Genomic DNA, 23607 nt, shown 5'->3' with positions numbered 1-23607 from the left:
CTACTCATCCTTCAGAAGCCAGCTTCAATGTCCTGCCCCATGATGCCTTCTTCCCTAAGGTTAACTGCCTCCCAAAGCATCTTTAGCTGAACTCAGGCACAGAGTTTTATCAGTGAGAACAGCACTTTCCTCTCTAATTCATCAGTTTCTCCACCTGGACATGAGCTCCATGAAGATGGGGCAAACATCAGTTACATCCAGATGGCTGGCGTCTTCTTATCCTTTAGGATTTGGCTTTATATCCCTTCCCCTCTTTCCTGATCACTCTGGGCAATGATGCCCCTTGCTCCTTGGAATGCAGCATAGCCATCCTCCCATTTTTTCCCCCTTCATTATACTTCTCCCAATCTGTAATTACTCTTTATACTTGTTTCTTGCCTTATATCACCCAGGACATAAACTCAATGACCAGAGGGATCCAGGCTCCCTGGCCAGTATCTCTAAGTCCATAGCAAATAGCCCATGTATAATACTTAATTGTTGAATGAGTGAATCTGATTTTCTTTCCCTTTTCCTTGACTATTTTCCTCTTAAGCTGACTAACCAGGAAGATGTTGATTTTAGTCAATCAGTTGTTTCCAGCTCTTTGCGACCCCATGGACTGTAGCCCGCCAGGCTCCTCTGTCCATGGGGTTCTCCAGGCAAGAATACTGGAGTGGGGTGCTAGTCCCTTCTCCAGGGGATCATCCCTACCCAAGGGACTGAACTTGGGTCTCCCGCACTGCTGGCAGATTCTTTACCATCTGAGAAAAATGAGGAAAGGCTGAGCAAAGGAAGAGAACAAGAGATGATACATACTCTGGGAATCCCGTGTGAAAGGTGAGACTCCAGAACACATCCTCTGCCACCTCCCCAGAGCCCTCTCAGCAGACATTTTCCTGGCAGTTAAATCAACAGATCTGAATTCAGCCTCCCCTTTCTGGAGGAGGGGATCATGATGAATGGGGTGAACAAACGGCTCCAGTGAGAGAGAAGCGCAAAGGCTACACCAGCCCACAAATGAGGGAATGGTCCCTGACTAATGAAAGGCAGGTAGAAGTCCTGACAAGACTGCCACTCTTGGAGCCCTGAACCCAGCAAAGCCCCTCAGTGTAACTGCACAATCCTTTTTCTTTTAAACTTGTTTTGTATTGAGGGGGTAGCTCAGCTGGTAAAGAATGCATCTGCAATGAAGGAGACCCTGATTTGATTCCTGGGTCGGGAAGATCCCCTGGAGAAGGGATAGGCTACCCACTCCAGTATTCATGGGCTTCCCTGGTAGCTCAGATGGTAAAGAATCTACCTGCAATGTGGGAGACCTGGGTTCGATCCCTGGGTTGGGAAGATCCCCTGAATGGAGGGCATGGCAACCCACTCCAGTATTCTTCCCTGGAGAATCCCCATGGACAGAGGAGCCTGGCGGGCTAAAGTCCATGGGGTTGCAAACAGTCGGACACAACTGAGTGACTAAGCATAGCACATAGCCAATTAACAATGTTGTGACAATTTCAGATGAACAGCGAAGGGACTCAGTCATACATATACATGTATCCTTTCTCTCCTAAGCTCCCTCCTATCCGGGCTGTCTCATAAAATTGAGCAGAATTCCACACATATTAACATGACTTTTCTCAGTTCAACCGCTATCAAACTAGACATGAACTCTTCAAAGCTGAACAGCTAGGATTAGCTATTGTATGACTAGGACGATGCTACATTAGGAAACCACAACTAATCCCCCAAACCAAATCACTTTGCTATACACCTGCAATTAACACAACATTGCAAATGAACTATGCCTTAATAAAAAAACAAGATGATAAAAACCCCTGAGTGCGAAGATGATAAATGCACAATGAACTCTAACTAGAGCAGAATGAAGTGAGCTAGGATTCCTACCCTTCACACCCCAGTCCTTGACCCCTCTCCCAGCTCCATCAGGGACCCGTAAAACCCAGCTCAACAACGAACGTACCACACACGGCCGGCCACCGATGATGTTGAATCCCAAGGAGCCGGAGTCCCGATGAAGGACAAGAGTCAGGCTTTTTGTTTCTTCACCCTGCAGGGAATAAATGAGTTCAACATTTCATTAACATTTAGGAAAACCAATGGGAGGAATTTTCTATCTAAATGGACTCATGGATTGCCAACCTGATCATTAAAAACCCTATGTCTCTAGAGAAGTTTAACCCAGAAAACTTCGGAGGCTCATGCTGAAACTCTGGTCTATGTTGAGGAGGTTACAAACATTTCTAGATACCATCAGACCCTGCGGTGAGCACTTAAGAACATCTGAAGACATCCAGACAGAAGTAATGAACATTTTCTCGGTGACACCTTGCTCTGCACACACATCTTTGCTTTGACCAGCCCACCATAGGCTGGCTGCTTCGACGGCTACCTCTATCCCTCAGCCATTCTCAACAGCAGCATTCACCTTAATATGCCGTGAAAGGTTCCAGTAGCAATCCCCTCGGAAGCTTAGGCACATATACAGCCCATCAATAGTCATCTGTGTTTGGGAGATTTCAGGGGAGAAATAGCACTTAAAAAGTCGGACTCAAACATGGGTGGGAACAAGGAAAATCCCGAATCTTACTAAAAAGGGAGGAGGGGGCATTTTCACAAAGTAATGACTGTCCAGTCCTGAGGAGACGCAGACTGCTGAACAGAAAACACTCTGTTTAAGGCAGGTGGGACCACGTGAGCCACTTTAAATCAAATAAGTGGCCCCGGCAGGTCTCAGAGGCGCAATGTTCAACAGTCAAAGAAGATGGAGATGCCAGGGCACCCCAACCAACACTCTCCAGTAACAGACAGACGGATAAAAATAGATCTCACCTTCTATGCAAACTATCACTTAATAGGCTTTGACATAAATATTAAACTCGCTGATATACCACTGAAAGGGTTTCAACTATTCGAATGGTATGCAAAGGTCCACATGCACTGGCTATAAATTTGCAATTGCTTCACTCACATTTTCTGTTTAAACAGGGTATCTTTTAAATGTGGCATTTAAAACAAAAAGTATGAAATATTTCATTATATGCTTTCTCAAAAACAGCACTAACAGCTTATCACAAAAGAGGTTTATTCTGATATTTACTGCTTCCTGATGCAACTTGTGCCTTATACTTTGGCAGGGGTGGGGGTGGGGGGGATAAATGGCAACATTTGAATGACATGAATGCAGCTATCTGACTTGACCACCAGGGTGGCAAAGAAAACCACACTTTCTGACCTGCACGGCCCAGTGGTTTTTTCTGCCACCATTTTCAATGTAAAATACTGTTCCACCACTGTCAATGTAAAAACACTGTTCCATATTTGGCCAGGAAAAATGCACAACATAGCCACACGCACATTCACACATATATTAAAGACTAAGAGGTCTCAATGTGTAAAATTATCTCCATGGGCTTAAAATCCTCAGTAAACAAGCCTGTTTCTCATGCCTAGTTAGTATATAGCAGAACTCAAAATATCTTCAAAAATGTCATGGAAGTTAGCATCAATTACTAAAACATTGTAAAAAAAAAAATGAAAATGATAATTGATGGAATAACTAGGTATTCAATAAGAACAAAATAAGAGAATCTTCATTTCTGCAGGGTCACTTAGTCGATACAGAAAATAGAGTATATAAATATAAGAGAAGCCAGTCTCTATCAAGCTACGGTACTTAACAAAACAACAGCAGAGCCTCATTAATGACAACCATTTACTTACTTAAAAAAAAAAAAATTCCAATCCACAGTACCACCATTCAGAGCATCTAGCTTCCCTGGTAGCTCAGTTGGTAAAGAATGTGCCTGCAATGCAGGAGACCAGGGTTCGATTCCTGGGTCGGGAAGATCCACTGGAGAAGGGAACGGCTACCCACCCCAGTATTCTGGCCTACAGAATTCCATGGGTGGGGTCGCAAAGAGTCGGACATGACTGAGCAACTTTCACTTTCATCAATGCTATCAATCTTTATCATTCATTTGAACCAACAGCAACTTTCAAATTAAAGAGACTAAAACTTGCAGAATCACCCTAATAGTTTGGAGGTGTAATGTTTTGCAAACCAAAACAGTTTATATCTTTCTGTCTTGGAAATGGAAAAGGTTGCTAAGTTCACATCCTGCTTTGTTATCTTAGAGAGCTGAAAAAAAAATACATGGAAATTTGAGTGAGTTATCATACATAGCTTACATTTCTGGCTTTCATAACTAATCAATGATAGAAACTGCCAGGTCATAGTAATCTCAGGCAGATAGCTCTGGTTGGACAACCTCAAATGATGCAAGAAGGAGAATGCATAGCTAAATGATTAAAACAGACTAGTTTTAAATCCACTGTGTGATAACTATTCTTTTAAAAAATGAAAAGTAAAGAAATCATATTACATTAACAACGATAACAGCTAACTTTTACTGGCTCTTTATCATGTGTTGGAAATTATACTGAGCACTTAAGTGCTTTATTTTGTTTAATAATCCAACCAATCTTATCAACTGGTACTATTACCATCCTCAAGATATAGGTGGGAAGATTGGGAGAATTAAAAAAAGCTTGTCGAAGGGCTAGTAAGAGGTCACTGGCATTTAAACCCATGATCTCCCAGATTCTAGACCTCAACTCTCTACACTAACTTCCTTCTAATGTGGAATGTAGAAGAGTGCCATGTAGGCTGGCAACATCTTAGGTCCCACCCAAGTTGATTCCCTTGATGGCATTCCAAAAAGTTCCACAAAGAAACTCATCATAGGAGGTCTTGGCCGGGAAACCAGTATCAAAACAAAACTCCAAACTCTTTATTGAACTATTAATCTCCAAAAGATCCAACCTGAGATACCCAGAGACACCTAGGTCTTGTCCCAAACTCAGAGATCTCTTTCCAGGGACAATGGAGACCAACTGAGACAATGCCTGAAACAACACCATTTAGCCAAACAGCAATCTGCAAAGGCTGATCAAGTTAACAGTCAAGTTAGCCCTCCAACCCTCCTTGCCAGATGCAATCAACCGCAGGGGATAAGAGAGCATGTTCTCTTTTTCTAGAAGTGTGTTGACCCAGTCTGTCGTCCAGCAGGCTTACACAGTGGCTTTAGATGACACTGCCTATTTTAGGACTAATTTACAGGACTGAGCCACCACATGGACGTTTCAACACATGATGTTGGGAATGATGACAGAGAAGAGAAACCCTCTGGCTAGACTGAATTACTTTCATTTCTCTAACTCTCAAAGGTCAGTTCCTTTTCTCCGACACCCTGAGCTCCATTCTGATGTTTCCTTTCCACTTCTTTCCCCCAAGCAACCTGAACTACTTTTGTTTACTTTCTGAATCTTCAGAAGAAATGTTAATAGAGAGTTTTAACAGGGGGCTTCACATAATACCATGCTAGCAGATTAACTTTAAATTTCTGCTTAATGATTTAATCTGTTCCCGGGTTCAAAATGTATCAGGATACAGGGTATTTAAATGATTCTCATTCAGTTATACTCCACTCAGTAAAGCAAAGTAAGTGAAAGTGTCAGTCATTCAGTCGTGTCCAACTCTTTGTGACCCCATGGACTATAGCTCTCCAGGCTCTCCAGGTCCATGGGATTCCTCAGGCAAGAATACTGGAGCAGGTTGCCATTCCCTTCTCCAGGGGATCTTCCCAAACCAGGGATCGAATCTGGGTCTCCTGCATTGCAGGCAGATTCTTTACCGTCTGAGCCACAGAGATCTCAAGAGATGGACAAATGGAATAAGAACAAAGGCTCTCATCAATGCTGCTTTCCCGGCTGTTCACAGATGTTACATTTCTAAGTAATATCATTCATCTAAAGGAAACTTTAATCAATATTGCTCTGTCTTGGTAGTTTATCAAGTTTATCAAGAACCTTTCTCAATGTCTTGGTATAACAAAATAAAATACAGGAAAGAGCTCTCTTTCACATAAACAACTGAGTAACCAAAACATCAGGCTTTTGAGGCAGGTATTATATCAAGCTCTGTACCCGAGAAACTGAGGCTCTGAGAAATGCATACATTTGCTGAAGATCACGTGGCTGCCAAGAGGCGGGGGCAGGGTTGGAACCCAATCCACGGAGTCCAACAGGCAAGTTCTTGCTACTGTGCTGGGAAACGTGTGCACCCTACCCTAAACCCCTTTGCCTCAAAATACTCAGCCTTCACGTTAAAATGTCAGGAAGGATTAGACATCTAATTTGTTTTCTAATTAGAGTTTTAAGCAAGGCTTCTTTGGACCATGCACCAACAGTGGCAAAGATTAGAGTATCTATTATACCCCAAACGGTGTCATAAGAATACTGTGCCCTTCACAGGAACAGGGTGATGGTTAAGATCCTGGACTTCAGAGTCAGAACGTGATTTTAGTTTTCTCCTTCTTAGGAGGAGGATAGTAATGGCTTCTTCTGAAATATGAATGAGCTGGGGCTATCCCTGCCCAGTGCCTCTGTACAGGGCTTGGCCAATAGCAAGGGCTCCAGACACGAGCCGAGCACAACATCGAGGTCATGATACTCTCTGACCACATAAATGACTCTGCTACAAAACCCCGGAAGTGGAGAATGTCTAATTCTAAATTAACTTAGTCTACAGCAAGTCTGGAAGAACTGAGGCCTGCAGTTAAGCAAATAAAGACAGTTACATGTTCACAACATCTGGCCATCAAATGGGAACTAGATCCACATATACATTTCTCCTCTTCCCAAGTCTGGAGAGAGAGTGGCACAGTCTTGGGGGGCTGATAAAGGGCCAGGAGGCAGATTTTACCCTGGAGACGGTGGGAGAGAGGCATGATGCAGACAAGGGGAGCAGCTCGGCCTGAACCTGGAGCTTCAGGGCCGTGGAGATAGGATAGGCAGAGGGTACTGACCACGGCTGGGGCATGAGGAGGGAAATCAGACAAAGGACGTCCCCAGGCATGGAGGGAGATGTCCTCATGACAGGACAGAAGAGACATCAAGTCAAAGAAACTGCGGGCTTGGATACGGACAGGGGAGGGAGGAGCTGGGAAGAGAGGACACTGGAAGGCTGCTGAGACACTGGGACAGCTTCCGATTCTACCAGAGGGCTGAGTCTTGATGGTCTGAGAAGAAAGCGAAACGGACAGATTGGGAGTGACGTATATACACTATTGACACTGTGTATAAAGCAGGTAACCAATGAGAACCTACTCTACAGCACTGGGCAGGGATGCCCAACCTCTGGGATCTAACGACTGATGACCTCAGGTGGAGGTGATGTAATACTACTAGACATGAAGAGCACAATAAATCATACTGAGTCATCCCGAAACCATCCCCAGCCCCCAGTCCCTGGAAAAGACTGTCTTCCACGAAACTGGTCCCTGGTGCCAAAGAGGTCGGGGACTGCTGGCGTAGGAACTGTACTCAATGCTCTGTGGTGACCTTTCGAAATGGCAGGGTCTCTTCCCTCCACAGCCAGGACTTGGGAGGGCGAGGAGCTCTCACTGAGAGCCCTCACTTGGCGTTGGGAAACAAAGATGCCTTCATATTCTGGAGTCCAGCCAGCACTGCCTCCGTGGGGAGCGGGCACGAAGCTCTAACATGCTCAGCCCCCCATCTCCACCCCAGAATCCAACTCAAGCAGAGAGTCAGGCCCCCAGCACACGGCCGGGTCTCCTCGGGAGGTGCTTAGGTCTTTCCGATGGTGACAGGGCAGAGACTCAGTAACCTGGGAGAAGGGGGCATGGCATGAGCCATCTACAGCAGGTAAGTTACAAGCAGAAACAGCAGCTCCAAGTTCAGGAACATACAATCGGTTCTGCTGAAAATAAGCTTGGCTATTATACTCTAACATGTAACTACCAGATCAGTGTTTAAAAAAAAAGCACTCGATTTATAATCTGCTCAATTTAAGGTCTCACTGGACAAGATTAAGAGAAGGGAAATAAAAGTCACAGTGAAAAAGCAGAAGTCACAAGTCCTTTGTCAGAAAGACACCATATGGTGACTGTTCTTGTTTTAAGCCCAAGAATGTGAACTGTCTTTCTATGGCACAGTCCCTCTTCCTCTCAGCATCACTCTAAAGTCACCTCACCACTCTCCTCCAAACAACCCGGCCTCAGAAACTTGGACGCCAGCCATCTTCTAATCTATGTGGCGGCCCCCAAAGTCCATCCATGCCACCATCAATGTGGATCCTTTCTACAAACTCCTTTCCTCCCAGTGACGGGTGTTCCTTGATTATTGCCGCCGTGGGACTCGCAGCTGAGAACTGGCTCGACTGGAAAGCCGCCCGGCGGGTTGTGAGCACTGTAATTGACTGACCACTCGTCTGCATATCTGGGATGACACAACACCTCTCGGCCTCAGATCATGCAAAGCTCTCAAAGACTCACACAGCTGGGAAACAGCTCTGCCTGCTGAGTAGTGACAAGAGAGGGCAAAAATGTGGAGGGCGGGGCTGGGGGGCCAGGAGACAGAGCTGGCCACCAGGCATTCTCTCCTAAAGAGACGGGATGCCCTCTCTTTCTCCGAACTGAGATGCTTCTGTCCTCTTCGTCGGTCAAAATATGTTTTTAATGGGGAAGCAGCCTGGACTAAGCCCTCCCTGTAATTGCAACCTCAGTTCTAAAGAAGGCATTCTTGGAGGAAGAACAGAAGGGGAAACTGCTCACGCCCAAGACCAAAGGGAGTAGTGGGAATGATACCTGAAAACAAATTGGAAATGGATGAGATTAACAGAAGTATTAGCAGCATGTACCTGCCAAGAGAATAGGGAGGAGGAAAAGAGACAGGAGGAAAAGAGATAAAGGGTGTGGGGGGACAGGCAGAAAGGAACAAAGATTTCCTGGAGCCATAGACTAGGAAACATTCATCCATGAGCCAAACAAGATGGTTTTGAAAAATACCCTAAGAAATTAAGTACAGATTGTCAGTGTTGCCCTAGGCCAAAAATGTACACACATTTTTAGCCTCTTGTTATATTTAAATAACCTGAGAAACCCCCAAGTCTACTTCTCTATTTGCAAGAGTTGGAGTTCAAGACTGTGTCTCTCGTTTTTATCATTCGTTCATCTGCTTTTCTGGTGAACACCTCCAGGCGACACTTTCACCAACACAACAAACTGACTTAAGGTACTACGGCATTTTCACATTTCCACCTGATGGACTGCAAGGGGGTTTCAGTTTTTGAGATGTGACTATCCAGTCACCCAACCCAGGGCATTTTCTCCTCCGAATCAGAAATAAAGCAAAGGCTACCCAGCTGTAATGTCCTATGTTCCCGCTTACAGGATGGTGGGAGTTTGGCCTGCCTCCCCTCCTCTTGTTTTTCCAGTAGTCATGCATGGATGTGAGAATTGGACCAAAAAGAAAGCCGAGTGCCGAAGAATTGATGCTTCTGAACTGTGGTGTTCGAGAGTCCCTTGGACTGCAAGGAGATCAAACCAGTCAATCCTGAAGGAAATCAGTCTTGAATATTCATTGGAAGGACTTATGCTGAAGCTCCAATACTTTGTACACCTGATGAGAAGAGTCAACTCAGTGGAAAAGACCCTGATGCTGGGAAAAACAGGGCAGGAGGAGAAGGGGGTGACAGAGGATGAGATGGCTGGTTCCCATCACCAAATAAATCAATGGACATGAGTCTGAGTAAACTCCGGGAGTTGGTGATGGACAGGGAGGCCTTGCGTGCTGTGATTCATGGGGTCGCAAAGAGTTGGACATGACTGAGCAAATGAACTGAACTGACCTCTCGTTAGTTTGGTAACTGCAGAAGGACAAATGAATACACATAAACATGCAGAAAGCACATTTTGTTTGCGGCTTTAGGTACAGCCCAGAGCTGCTACCCAGATGCAGTGCAACTGACAGGAACACCCCTCTTTCTCAGAATCTGCAGCACTGACAAGCAGTTAGAGAAGAGACACCCAGGGAACGGGTTACCCAGGAGCAGCCTGAGGCTTGCAATGAGCCTGTGATCCTTTGAGTAAAAAATCCCTTTCCTCCTTCTCCATTAAACCATCTCCAATTTCTAAAGTTTCTTCAGTGATTTACTTGGAGAAAAACCCCAAACCCACAGGTACTTAATAAATGTTCAACAAATGCTCGGTAAGCCTGATTAGAACCCTGCCTGCAAGAGAGCCAGGTTTGATCCCTAGGTCAGGAAGATCCCCTGGAGAAGGGAACGGCACCCACTCCAGCATTCTTGCCTGGAGAATTCCATGGACAGAGGAGTCTGGTGGGCTCCAGTCCATGGGGTCGCAAAGAGTTGGACACAACTGAGCAACTAACACTTTCAAACACTTTCATTTTATCCTAAAGCCTGTCCCATATGGGCACACCATTAGCGCATTTTAGAGATGAGGCAGTTAAGGCTTACAGGAGGTTAGAGGATCCTCCCAGAGACCCTCAACAACGAGGCAGGAGGAGCCCAGACGCCTGCACATCACTGACTCCAAGGTGTGATACTCATCACACACCAGCTCAGTTCAGGGTACCCCGGAGCTGCCAGTGACACAAGGCCTGCATTCAACCCTGACGGGCAGCCTGAATGGGACTTCACCCTCTTCCCTATCCACGCGCAGCAAAGACACCGGGCGCCTGAAAACAGCTTCTCTCAAAATTTGAGGGGTGACCCCTCTGCCCAGGACTCATTTCTGCACACCCTTGTGGTCCTCTGCCCGGGGAAAAGTTCATCAGACTCCCCTTCCTGGAGGGGGGGCCACTGCGGGGCCCACGTACACACGGGCTGCACTGAGGCTCCGCCCCGCAGGCTCCCCACGATCAGACTCACGGGATGGGGGAGAAAGATGGACGCCCGGGTCCATCTGTTAGTTATTTTCTTTACAAGAGTAATCATTATGTTACACCACTTCCCTTTCTTATTGGAACAGGCTTATTAGAACACCATTAGTCAGGGGGGACAGAGGTGACCCACAACTCGGGTGAGCAAAGAACAGAACGACGTGATGTTTTCAAAGACACAAGTGGGTGGTGTCTAACGAATCCAGGGGTGAAAGCTGTGCCCATTCCCCTTTGTACCCAGCGATGACCATCCCAGTGCCTGGTACACGGTGTACAAGCATGTGAGAAGCTAACCTGAAAGACCACATTTGGAAGAATTTCATTTGCTTCCTACCACCAGCCACTCTTTAACTTACTAGGTTCAAAATTAGGGAAGGATTAAAAATTAGGGAATGAGGCATGATTCCATCCAAGACACCATCTTTTTCTTTTCCTTCTGCCTCTCTTTCATAGTGAGGACCTGTTTTGTTTTATACTCCACATGCTCCACACCAGAACTCTGAAGATGGGAATCACAGCCTGGGGTGAACCCACTTCATCACCATGAACCACAAGCCACTGGACCAACTGGAGCCAGAAGATGACGCTGGGGAAGTTATTTTACCTCCAGAATCTTTCTTTTTCCATCTGTAATGGGTTGTGGGTACTAAGTTTGCAGAGTCTTTCTGAAGTTGCACCTACATCTCTAACCTACACAGTACTGGCGCATAGAGGAGCAACCCTTTGGAAACTTGTATGAGCCTTTGGAGGGGACACTGCCTCAGGAGAAAATACGGTCTTATTTTGGTAACAGCTTGGAATCAGGCTCTGGGTAAAAATACCATCTCTACACAATTAGAATCCAAATCCATATAACTTCTAGCCTGAACCCAGCTGTTTTATAGTGTTTTACAACCTGCCTCTCTTACCCAAAAAAAAAAAAAAAAAATCTACCAAATGAATAAGATGGGGAAGTTAATGTGTGTACATACACAATGCACCCTAAGTGTATGGCACCCAGTAAAACTCAATGAATGTTATTCCTCTTCCTTTTAAGCTCTGTGTCTACAGCCAACACAAACTAGCTTATTAATAGATTCTCTCTCATCAAATATTTTTACAAAGAAGCAAACACCATTTCTGAACTCAGAAAGAACCACTTACAGATAGACGGGAACAGAATTCCCAGTTTCTATTGTTCAGTTATGATCATTTGAGCCAATGTAGCTGGGAAACACATCTTAAGCTGAATCCTAGTTTTCTTTATTTATCACTGAAATGAAATGGATCCAACAGCCCACAACTCGTTTTAGCTGAACTGGGACACTGCGGAACAGTCATTCTCCTGATGCTTTTCAGAAACAGAAAAGACACTGAACTGTGGACACTCTGATAGATACATTTCAAAGTGTTTGGACATCTGGAACACCTTTCCATACAACTGTCTATTATAGATTCACTTATCTCCAGGAGTTCTGAAACAGACAAAATCGTTTCTGGGATTTGGGGCTTTATACAATTTGATCTGGGTAGATCTCAGAGAAACAAAAAGCATGCCTCCCACAAACCTGGAAACAATTTTGCTCACTTGCAGGTCACGGAAAAACTCATTCTTTTTTAAGAGTGAGCTAACAAGCTCACTCTTGGTCAGCAATCTGAAGAGTTTTGACGGCTGACAAGACAGCCCTTTCGATCTTGAGTTTATTCACTGAAAACATATCGCGAGCTCACAGGGCACCTGGTAACCGAACTGGTGCTGGGACACAGCCCTGAAGAATGCACACGTGGTCCTTCCTTTATCGTCCCTCACAGACAATGAACAGCTCTTCCCGTTATTCAGTTACAGCAGTGAAGAAGGCCATGCAGGCGGAGCACCAAAGTGAGGGTCTCAGGGTACCAGCTCTAGTCTGTCAGGCCAGACAGCAAGGGCTTTCCGCAGGTAATGATGGCGGGAGGATAGAAAGGTTATCTAGTCATGCGCAAACCCCAACTGCCATCAGAAAGGCAAGGGGTAGAAGGTGAAGAGTTGGAAAACCTGCTGGTTACCTAGGTTACCTAGTGATGAGCACGTGGAAAGACTATTCCTAGGGGAAAAAAGAGCAAGTGCAAAGGCCCAGGGGCAGGAAGGAGCGCATGGATCTTTCCCAGAGACCACAGAACCTGGGAAGAGAGACGAAAGCGAAGAAGAGTACAGGCAGGCAGGACCCAGAGTGTGCTTCACCTTACATCCATCCGAAAGAAACTCAAGGCCCAGCAGGGTTTAAGTTCCCAGGTGGCGCAGTGGTAAAGAATCCACCGGCCGATGCAGGAGATGTGGGTTTGATCCCTGGGTTGGGAAGATCTCGTAGAAGAGGAAATGGCAACCCCTTCCAGTATTCTTGCCTGGAGAATCCCAGGGAAGAGGAACCTGGCGGGCTACATAGTTCATGGCGTTGCAGAGTCAAACATGACTTCGTGACTGGGCGGGGTATCAGATTTACATTTCTAAGAGATGATTCCCAGCTCGAGGTCACTGGGAGGAAGCAAGAAGATACAGAGAGGGAACAGCTGTGGTCTAGGTAAGAGGTGATGGGGGTTGAGACCAGGGTTGATTTATGTTCCACAGGGGACAATGACAGTGCCTGGAGATATCTGTGATTGTCACGATGTGGGAATTGTTCCTGGCATCTAGTAGGCAGAGGCCAGGGATGCTGCTCCACATCCTATAATGCACACAACACACACACACACGCACTACCAAGAATTATTCAGCTCAAGATGCTAACAGGGCTGAGGTCAGGAAATCCTAGTTTGGACCAAAGTGATGATCTGATGGGACTAGAGAGCGGTGAAGAGATTCAGGAAGTGTTCAGGAAGTAAAATCAACCAGGTTTAATGAAAGACTGGATGTGGGGGTAAAAGAGCAGATGCTACTGAGGCTCAGTCTCAAGGTTCTCAAAAATTCCAAGGAAAGTTATGCCCAGAACCTTCCCTTTCCCAGAAAGTAAAAGCTGTTTTTTTTTTTTTTTTTTTGCTGTGGAATGCCTTTGTTCTTAGAATCAGGTGGTAAGTCAGGGTGGGAAACTGAGGCTGGGAGCCAAACTCTTTAACATCTTCAAGTATAGTTTCACCAAGTCTGCTGTAGCCCAGATAGGACTGCAGATTGGTTCAAGATGCCTTTCTGGACCATGTTACCTATCATACAACTGCTAGGCGCTCTGGGTTTGAGACCCATGCACTGGTCCTTCATAAAATACTCAGGAAGAGATATTTAGACAATGATCAGTAAAATCATAACTGTGTGAAGAAAAAGAACACATGTTGGTCTACATCTCTACTTGAGCCTAAACTCTCTTTCTAGCTGAGCAGTTACCCAAAATGTGCTAGGTGGTCCAGCATCAGCTGGGAACTTACCAGAACCTCACACCCCATACCAGCCCCTGATGGAGCAGAATCTCCAAGGGTGAGATTCAGGAATCTCTTATTTCATCTCCAGGTGATTCCAATCATATGAAGGTTTGAGAAGACCTGTTCCAACTCACCTTTCAGAGCAGAAGAAACCCTAGCTCCAAACCCTGAATGGTTAAGTGTTTGTTGCTCAGTGGTATCCCACTCTTTGTGACCCCATGGACTATAGCCTGCCAGACTCCTCTGTTCAACGGATATCAAAAATTGCAATCTAAGATTATTTAAATAATGCCAGATCATTTTATGGTACAAGTTCTAAAACCCTGAAGAGGGGTATGGAAAATCTTCTGAGTGTTTCTTATCTACTTTAGCTCTTAACAGAGAGGTAAGCGATAGGACTTTAAAAAAAAATAAAAGAAGTGTTGTGCATGCCCGTTTGCAAGGAATATAAATCCTTCTGCCTTATAGAAGAGAATAAACAGTACCCGGTGGGAGCAGAGAGTCCCGCCAATGAAATAAACAAGTTCTTAAACAGCTTGCAGTGGGAGGGGGGTCTGTCTGGCAGATGCAGGAACAGCAAAAGCTCTCCCCAAGGGCGACTAGGGGTTAACTTTAAGGCAAAAGCAGCACGCTTTCCCCTAAGGCCTGGGCTGAGACAGCCAGGGTCTGAGGCCTGAAAAATGAGTTCAGCTTTCAGGCCAGGCCTTTCTTGGCTGTTCTCAAGCCAGCACTAAGGTCCATGAAAGTCCTGAGCAGCGCTCCAACTCCAGAAGGAAACTTTTGTCTGTAAGCTCAGAAAGCAACATCTTGTCCCCAAGCTTAATGCCCCTGATTATCCTCCTGACTCACCCAACAGAACTTCAAAAACATCCACAATTTTGATTCAAGTATCATATTTTTGATTCCGAGAGAGAGAGTTTACCCAAACACTCCAGAAAGAAAACAGAAAGGCAAGAAGAAATAATAAACCAGCTTAACAATGAATGATGTATAAACTCCGGGGAAGTGAAGGGCTTGTTTATAAATAAGCATCACTTAAAACTCTGCAGGAAGTCCAGATGACAGCATAAACAGGAGAAACTCCGGGAACTCCTTCACCCCAAGCGCGGCGCCTGCTTGTAGACAGAGCTTGGCCCCCTGCTTTGGGGACTTGCAAGCTCACACCAGTCTTTTGTACGCCTGTGCGGTCCTGGGTGAGCCTCAGAGCTGTAAATATTTGCCCTTCGCCCAGAGCCGGCCAGCTGCCTGGGCTGCAGCTGACAGACAAGCCGGGGGGGCCAAGACAGGGTGGAGGGGAGGGGGGGAGTCGGTGTGCGCTATGGGAAAGGGGGCTGGGGAGAGGGCCAGAGAGGCAAAGCAGACGCAGGCCCCTGGGGACCCTCAGGCACACACATTCTCCTCCCCTGCAACAGGCGACCAGAGAGGCAGCGGCATGGCCCAGGTGCCTCACCAGCTGGTGAAAAGGTGGCCTCTGCAATCACGGCAAACCCTGGTTCTCTTAGGGGACTGTGTCCCCTCAGGGAATACGTGACAACACACACAGATGTTTCTGGTGGTCACACCTGGGGGGTGGGGTGCTACTGGAATCCAGTGGGTAGAGGCTAAGGATGCCTCTCAGCGCACAGGACGGCCTCCTATAACAAAGAAGTTGGGGGTCCAAAATGTCAAAATGCCCAAGGTTGACGACTGAGGTGGAACCTGAATCCTAGCTCTGTCTCCTGAGTCACCATTTGACTCTGGACAAGTTCTGGGACTTGCGCCTGCTTCCTCATCTCAGAGGACTACATACAGAACACACGCAGAGTGCTTGTTACTGTGGCTGGTACATAATAAACCCTCAGTAAATGGTACTTGTGGTTACACTGAGAAGTGACACGATGGGGGTTAAGAGCTTGGGCATGCATCCATGGGTTCAGAACCCAGTTCTGCCACCTCGAAGCCATGACTCAGGGCCAGGGCTGCCCCTCACTGGTCCTGAGTTCTCTTAATCTGCAAAACGAGAAGCAACCTGCCTCCCTTGATTAAAAAGGAAACAGCTGAGAAGCATGAGAGCTTAGCATAGGGCCTGGAGCAAGGCAAGCCTCCAGCAGTAGTGGCTGTTGTAATTACACCAACTCCCAGGACAGGGGGATGGCTTACGAGGGGAGGAGGGTAAAGATAATTACAGGCAACACTTGTTGAGCATTTGCTCTCTACAGGACAACTTGCTAGATCCTTCTCATATGTTCTCTCCCTGAAGCAGGCAAAGAATCTATTTTACATTTAGAGAGACTGAAGCACCTGGAGATCAAGCCACAACATTAGCCAAGAGCCCAACTAGAAAAACAGTTCTAACTCCAGAGGCCTCACTGCCAATTATTACTTTATATTTGGTGGCGGTTCCTTTAATTCTTCCTGGAATTCTTTCAATCCCTAGAGGAATACCACAGGAGGGGCCTGGCAGTGTTTCACCCCCTGTGTCACATCTCTAGGGCCCTACTTTCCAACTTGAGAGAGCTTAAGCAGCTTGCTCAAGGTCAGCCAGCTAGCTGGCAGCAAAGCTCACACTGGAATCCAGCTTTTACTCCAGCGGCCTCTCCTCTGGCAACCTTGCTAACCTAGTCTCCAAGGCTGGGCTGTGGGTTCCTTTGATTCTTTCCGGGCCGCCTGAGGGTGCATGGATATAGTTAACATCTCCTGTGTCAGTATCTTATCTCCTCCGTCACGTGTAGAGGAACCCTGTTTCCCAACCTTCAAAGAGGTTAAACGACTTGCCCATGATCATCCATCTGGTCTGCACCAAAGCCCCTACGGGGTTCTGACTCAAGAGCCACACTCACTCTTAACTCTGCGCTGCTCTCGAATTCCTTTTAGTTTTTCCAGAACCGACTTCAGCCTCAGTTTAATCTTTAAGGACAACAGTTCCCAAGGTGAGACTGACTCCCCGACCGGCTCAAAGCGATCTATCTAGCAAGGAGTGTTAGAAGTGGGAGGCAGAGATGCTCCCGGTAACCCCAAGACCACAGAGGCTGGGAGGCGCCCCGGGGCCAGTAGGGGGTCGGGGCGGGCGGCGGGGCCCTACCTTGCCGCCGGGCGGCGCGGCCACGCAGCGGCTCAGCGAGTCAAGGCGCGCGCTGTACTCGGTGAACTTCTTCTGATAGCGCAGAGCGGTCATCTGCAGCTCCAGCTGCGCGGCGGCCAGCTGCGCCACCAGGGACTTCTCGCGCTTGCCGGCCCGCAGCGCCTCCTTCTTGAGCGCCTTGTGCAGCGCGCCCAGGCGGGCCTGCAGTGCGGCGTTGTGCGCCCGCAGGGCCCGCGCGCAGCAGTGGCCGCCGGCGCGCTGCTCGCCGTGCGTCAGGGGCAGCCCGCAGCCCTCCTGGCAGCGGCCCACCGGCCGCGCGTCGCACGCGTCGCGCATGTGCGCCTCCACGTCCCGCCGCAGCAGCACCTGGCCGCAGCCCGCGTGGCGGCAGCGCGCGGGCGCGAAGTCGCAGCGCTCGAGGTGCTCGGGCAGCTGTTGCAGCTTGACCACCCGGCCGCAGCCGCGCGCCGCGTGCGCGCACTTGATGTCCAGCTTGAGGATGAGGCGCTTGAGCGGCAGGACGTGGTTGAGCTCCTTGGCCGAGAGGCGACCGCGGCAGCGCGCCGGGCAGCTGCCCTCCTGCACCACCCAGGGCAGCACGCAGCCGGCGCAGAAGACGTGGCCGCACGGCGTGGTCAGCGGGTCCTCCAGGACCTTGTGGCACAGAGCGCACTTCAGGTCCGGGTCCACGTCGCCGTCGAAGCGGTCCAGCTCGAAGCCCATGGTGGCGGCCGGGGCCCGGGGTCGCCGCCGGGCGGCCGGCCGCCCCCTCCCTCCCTGCGAGGCAGCCCAGACGCGCCGGCAGCGCCGCCCGCTCGCTCGCTGGCTCTCCCCGGACTGAGCCTAATTGCTCCAGACTTCCTCGGAAAATGCCCGAGGAACAGAACTCCTCGGCCGTAATTGCGCGAGCGCGTGCGCAAGACCATTCTGCCTCGGCGGCCTCCCGCCCGCCCGACGCAAAAGGGAGGAGAAAGGGAGGAAGGGAGGAGAGAGAGAGAGGGAGGGAGGGAGGCGGAGGAAAGAGGGAAGACCCAGAAGCTCGCCAAGGGGACTGGCCCGCCCAGGACGCCAGCCTGAGCCCTTCTCTCGGAAACTCCACTCCTCTCTCTCTTGCAGTTTTCGCTACAGGAGACAAAATGACAGCCTAGAAAGCTCACTGAGTTAGCCGCTGAGGATGCTGCAGCCGCTCAAACTAGTTTCCCTGGAGCCCTGTCCGGGCCAGACTGCGACTTTTGACTCCACTCCCCGGCCTCCTCTTTCCTGTAGAGAGATTAGTGTGGGGTCCGCTATTTCAGCACTTACGGTCTTTATTTATTTATTTCATTCCAGGGAAAGTTACAGAGTCGGCGGGACGCTCCAGCAACTGCAGGTCAGATCCGAGGTTCAGCGGATCCCGAAGTTTGCCAGGCCAAGGTTTCCAGGTGCTGAGAGCGAATGTATGAGGGCCAATTTTCGGAGACGAGAGCTGCTCACCGGGTGCACGGGTGCAGGCTGGCTCCATCCAGTTCACTTAACACCTTCGACTTAATCTGCACTGCAGTATGGTGCTGGGCCCTGCTACATTGGTCCCTTTAAAAATCAGTACAATACTTTGAGAGAGCGTCAGCTGTATTTAAAAATTTTTCCCCCACTACAAAAGAAGTAACCCTGATCTTACACTGTTAAAAACTGCACAGTGTAGAACTTGGAGAAGTTCCCCCAAAGTTCCCCGCACTCCTGTGAACTGTCTTCCTTCCCTTGTTGTTTTTTTTTTTTTCCCTTTGTATGCACTTTGTTATATTTCCATATTCCAGTTGGGGAAACTCAGACCAAGGGAAGGCAAAAAATAAACTACTCCTGAAGGCCCTGTAGAGCATTCTTTTTCAAATTTTACTGTGGATGCAGATTCTGATCCTGTAGGTCTGGGGTGGAGTCTGAGAACCTGCTTGTGAAAAAGAGCCTCCAAGTGGTACTGATGCTATTACTCAGTGGATTTCCACCTGATTGGGAAGCGGCAGTCCATGAATCTGGATGTTTTACTTCTGCTGGGGAGTAGTTTCAAGCAGGGCAGTTTTCAGCGATAGTACTTTGGAATCCCAACTTACTTGATCAATTCATAGCAACATCCATGGATTTGGTGATTTTTTAAATTTTTTCTTTCTTTACCCCAGGCTCTAGACATGGCTAAGAAACACCCGGCCAGAATTGGTAAGAAAGAAAGCAAGCTACGGCATTCTCATTTGGGAAGTGCTGCCAGATCCTAAATAGTGAAGTGGAAAAGTTGAATCTCAGTGTTTAGTGTGGCTCTGGGGTCTGGAAAGTGGGATTACAGCATCCATTTTGTCTAATTGCTTTTACTTCTCTCCTTTCTGTGGCTGAGAAAGCCCCACGACCTTCACTATGTAACTGTTTTGCCAGAGTGAGAAGGTTCCCTTGATGTCCAAAAGGATTACGTGTTTTGAACTGGCCTTTCAGAAGTTGTCACTGATTAGATTTTTTAGTGCCTTGTTGAGGTCCCTGGATGGTGTTCTTTCATCTGTGTTGGTGGCATTTGTTGTCTATTTGTGGTAGGGACTTTAATTGCTTAAATCAATTAATGCATTCCTTTGCTAGTTCTTGGAATATAATTGGCCTTTGTTCAGATAAGCATGTGCCAGAAATCCTCCATCAGTATATTTATTAAGCAGCTCACAGGTTCTCAGATAATGGGTAAGAAACACATTCTTTCACCAAAGGTGTGTGGGCCTGTCAGTTTCATAGGGTGGACTAGTATCAACAGGGTGATCCTCGTCAAACCAAACTGGTTTTGAGAAACAGGGAAAGCTCATCATGAACCATGAATGAGAAATTCCTCCTCACTTTGGGTGTAGGTTTCTCTTAAGACTTGTCCCACCACCCCCACTGCATCTCCAACTAAGAGGCTGTTGATGAAATGCTACAGCTGAGGCCATAGAAAAGCTATAGCAGACTGGATTGGCCTCTGTAGGCAAAAGAAAAGTCTGTCTGAACCACTCCTTGTTGGTTAATTTTAGAAGCAAAATTCTTGGAGGTCAGGGGGGAAAAAAGCCTCCTAGAATGTCAGAGTTGGCGGATCATGCATATTATTTAGTGGCTGAATTTAATAGGGGAATTGAGAACCAGAAAGGTTAAGAAAAGAAAAGTTTAAGGGCAAGATTTCTGTTTTCAGGCAAATAATTTTTTGCCCTGGGCATTGTAGGATGTTTAGTAGCATCTCTGGTTACTACCTACTAGATACCAGTAGTATCCCCTGCCCCACACCATGCTCAGTGGTGTCAGCCAGACATTGCCAAAGTCCTGGGGAGGCAAAACTGCCCTGGGTTGAGAACCACTGGTCTGGGGGCAGGCTTGCATTCATTGCTAAGGTCGGTCTGACGTCAGTACTGGTAGCCCATGCCATGTCCTCTGCTGGCTGTGGAATGACAAAGAATACAGCATAGCGAGAGGGGTGTTGAATTGAAAAGCTGAGGTGCCACATTAATAAACATGAATACAAATGGTAAGAAGGTGAACATTTGCCATCACGAGTCATGTGAGAAAAGTAGCAGGTTGTTCTGGTATGGACTAGATACTCAAGCATCTGAGAATCATCTGAATGTTTATGAAGGGATGATTCCTTGTGGACACTTTACAATTTCCTGCAGCTTGGACCATCTCTGCCACCACCCCTTCTTTTCATAGTCTGATTCTGCACTTTCTAACCAAAGTGTGGTCCCAAACCTAACATGCGATGTTCACCATCACTCTGATTTAGATTCTGTTCTTACTCTCCTTTCCACCAACATGTTTTATCAGAAGTTCATGTGCATAATATTTATCATTTTTGAGCTGCTGCTCGGTGGCAAGCATTTTGCTCACCAACTGACCTTCACTATTCCTTAATCTTCACAGCATATCAAGAGGTAGATGTGTTGTTGACCCATTTTACAGATGAAGAAACTGTTTAATATACTAGTTATCACTGGAATCAAGATTGCCAGGAGAAATGTCAATAACCTCAGATACGTAGATGACACCACCCTTAAGGCAGAAAGTGAAGAGGAACTAAAGAGCCTCTTCATGAAGGTGAAAGAGGAGAGTGAAAAAGCTAGCTTACAATTCAACATTCAGAAAACTAAGATCATAACATCTGGTCCCATCACTTCATGACAAATAGATGGGGAAACAATGGAAACAGTGACAGACTACATTTCTTGGGCTCCAAAATCACTGCAGATGGTGACTGCAGCCACAAAATTAAAAGACACTTGCTCCTTGGAAGAAAAACTATGACAAACCTAGACAGTGTATTAAAAAGCAGAGACATTACTTTGCCAACAAAGGTCTGTCTAGTCAAAGCTATGGTTTTTCAAGTAGTCATGTATGGATATGAGAGTTGGATCATACAGAAGTCTGAGCACTGAAGAAGTGATGCTTTTGAACTGTGGTGTTGGAGAAGACCCTTGAGAGTCCCTTGGACTGCAAGGAGGTCAAACCAGTCAATCCTAAAGGAAATCAGTCCTGAATATTCTTCGGAAGGACTGATCCTGAATCTCCAATACTTTGGCCACCTGATGCAAGGAGCCAGCTCTTCAGAAAAGACCCTGATGCTGGGAAAGATTGAAGGTAGGAGTTGAAGGGGCTGTCAGAGGATGAGATGGTTGGATGGCATCACCCACTCAATGGACACGAGTTTGAGCAAGCTCCGGGAGATGGTGAAGAACAGGGAAGCCTGGAGTGCTGCAGTCCATGGGGTTGCAAAGAGTTGGTCACGACTGAGCAACTGAACAACAACAAAAGAACAGCAGTCAGGAATGTAGACAAAAGGATTCCAGAACCCTCACTCGTAACATCTGTGAGCACACACTGCCTCCCCCACAACTCCTAAACTTGGAAGTCATCACCTTACAGATCATATAGATAATCACTCCACACCTCCAGCATTACTCATCTCCCCTTTCTCTCTATCAGTCCTGTTTCCCCTGAGTTTTAGATAATTTGTGGGTTCAGTACTAGAGAAAGGAAAAAAAAAGTGCAAGTTTTTTTCTTGTTTTTGGTGGCTTCCCTGGGCTTAAATATATGTACTCTACTAGCCAAAACAGCACTAGACAATTAGATTAATAAGCATCTTTTTTAAAAAACCAAATTGAAAGTACCACCAGAGTTTATTAAGATATATTTGTCATCTACAAACAAGTGTGAAATGTCTCAGTCAGATTGCTTGCCTCCTACCATAGGAATAACATCCATTCTGGGGCCTGGGAGATTCATCCCTGGTGGCTCAGATGGTAAAGAATCTACCTGCAATTCAGGAGCCTCAGGTTCAGTCCCTGGGTTAGGAAGACCCCCTGGAGTAGGAAATGGTTACCCACTCCAGTATTCTTGCCTGGGGAATCCCATGGTCAGAGGAGCCTGGCGGGCTACAGTCCATGGGGTCACAAGAGTCAGACACAACTAACTCGCACACAGGTAAGATAGGTCATCTTTGACCTGGACTGTGGTAGACTTGGGCAAGTCAGGATGAGCTCACACAGTGGGAGCTTTGGACAGAGAAGGGGAAGCGTTGGGAAAATGTTTCTTACCTATTTCTGTGCACAAGTCTGGTGCTGCATGTCAGCAAGACATCATCCCTGTCCCTCCAGATGAAATGAGCTTCTACAGCACCATGGACGTTCCCTGGTGTAGCACTCATCCCACTTGAAGTCTCTGAACTTACCCAGCAGGTATTTATTTAGTAGGTAGGCTTCCCTGGTGGCTCAGATGGTAGGGAATCTGCCTGCAATGCTGGAGACCTAGGTTTGATTCCTGGATTGAGAAGATCCCCTGGAGAAGGGAATGGCTATGCACTCTGATATTCGTGCCCATGAGATCCCATGGACAGAGGAGCCTGGCGGGCTACAGTCCATGGGGTTGCAAAGAGTTGGACATGACTGAGTGACTAACATATACACACACATACACACACACACACACGAACACATGCACGCGTGTGTGCACACACTAGGAAGATGCCATTCTGGCACCAGGGCGACAGGTGAACAAGATGGGCTCAATGAGCAGTCCTTCCAGGCTGGGGAGATGCAGGCATCCAGACACAAAGAGCTTCCAGAGACAACAGTGTGATAGGGTAAGTGCTCTCCAGCAGGGCTACTCAGAGTGTAGTCAGAGGCACAGGCAGAACCAGGGAGTTTGTTGCAAATGCATAGTGTCAAACTTCACCCTGCACCTACTGAGTCAAGACCTGCATTTTAACATCCCCAAGAGATCAGTGTGCACCAAAAGTTTGTGAAGCATGGCTACAAAGACCATCCACCAAGACAACTGGCTGGAGAGAAATCAGAGGAGACCATTCCAAATAGAGAAGTCTCCTGAAAGGAAATGAGATGTGGCTTGAAAGATGAGACAGGCCAGCAACAGTCAGCAGGAGAAGATTCCGGGCAGAGAAG

The 23607-nt window shown here is 47.3% G+C and overlaps 1 protein-coding gene across 1 annotated transcript in view; it reads right to left on the bottom strand.

Moving 5' to 3' along the window:
- PDZRN3 (PDZ domain containing ring finger 3) overlaps positions 1-17946 on the bottom strand; it is a 251783-nt gene extending 233837 nt beyond the window's left edge. Inside the window, exons 1-2 of the mRNA XM_061128061.1 lie at positions 17186-17946; positions 1955-2041 (exon numbers count right to left, since the gene is read on the bottom strand). Of these exons, the coding sequence (XP_060984044.1) occupies positions 1955-2041; positions 17186-17908 (810 nt within the window). The 5' untranslated portion in view covers positions 17909-17946. The remainder of the gene's footprint in view (positions 1-1954; positions 2042-17185) is intronic.
- Between the last annotated feature and the right edge of the window lie 5661 nt (positions 17947-23607).

The sequence above is a fragment of the Dama dama genome, chromosome 24, assembly GCF_033118175.1.
Source record: "Dama dama isolate Ldn47 chromosome 24, ASM3311817v1, whole genome shotgun sequence".
Lineage (NCBI taxonomy): Eukaryota > Metazoa > Chordata > Mammalia > Artiodactyla > Cervidae > Dama > Dama dama.
This window is presented reverse-complemented; position numbering and strand designations above follow the sequence as displayed.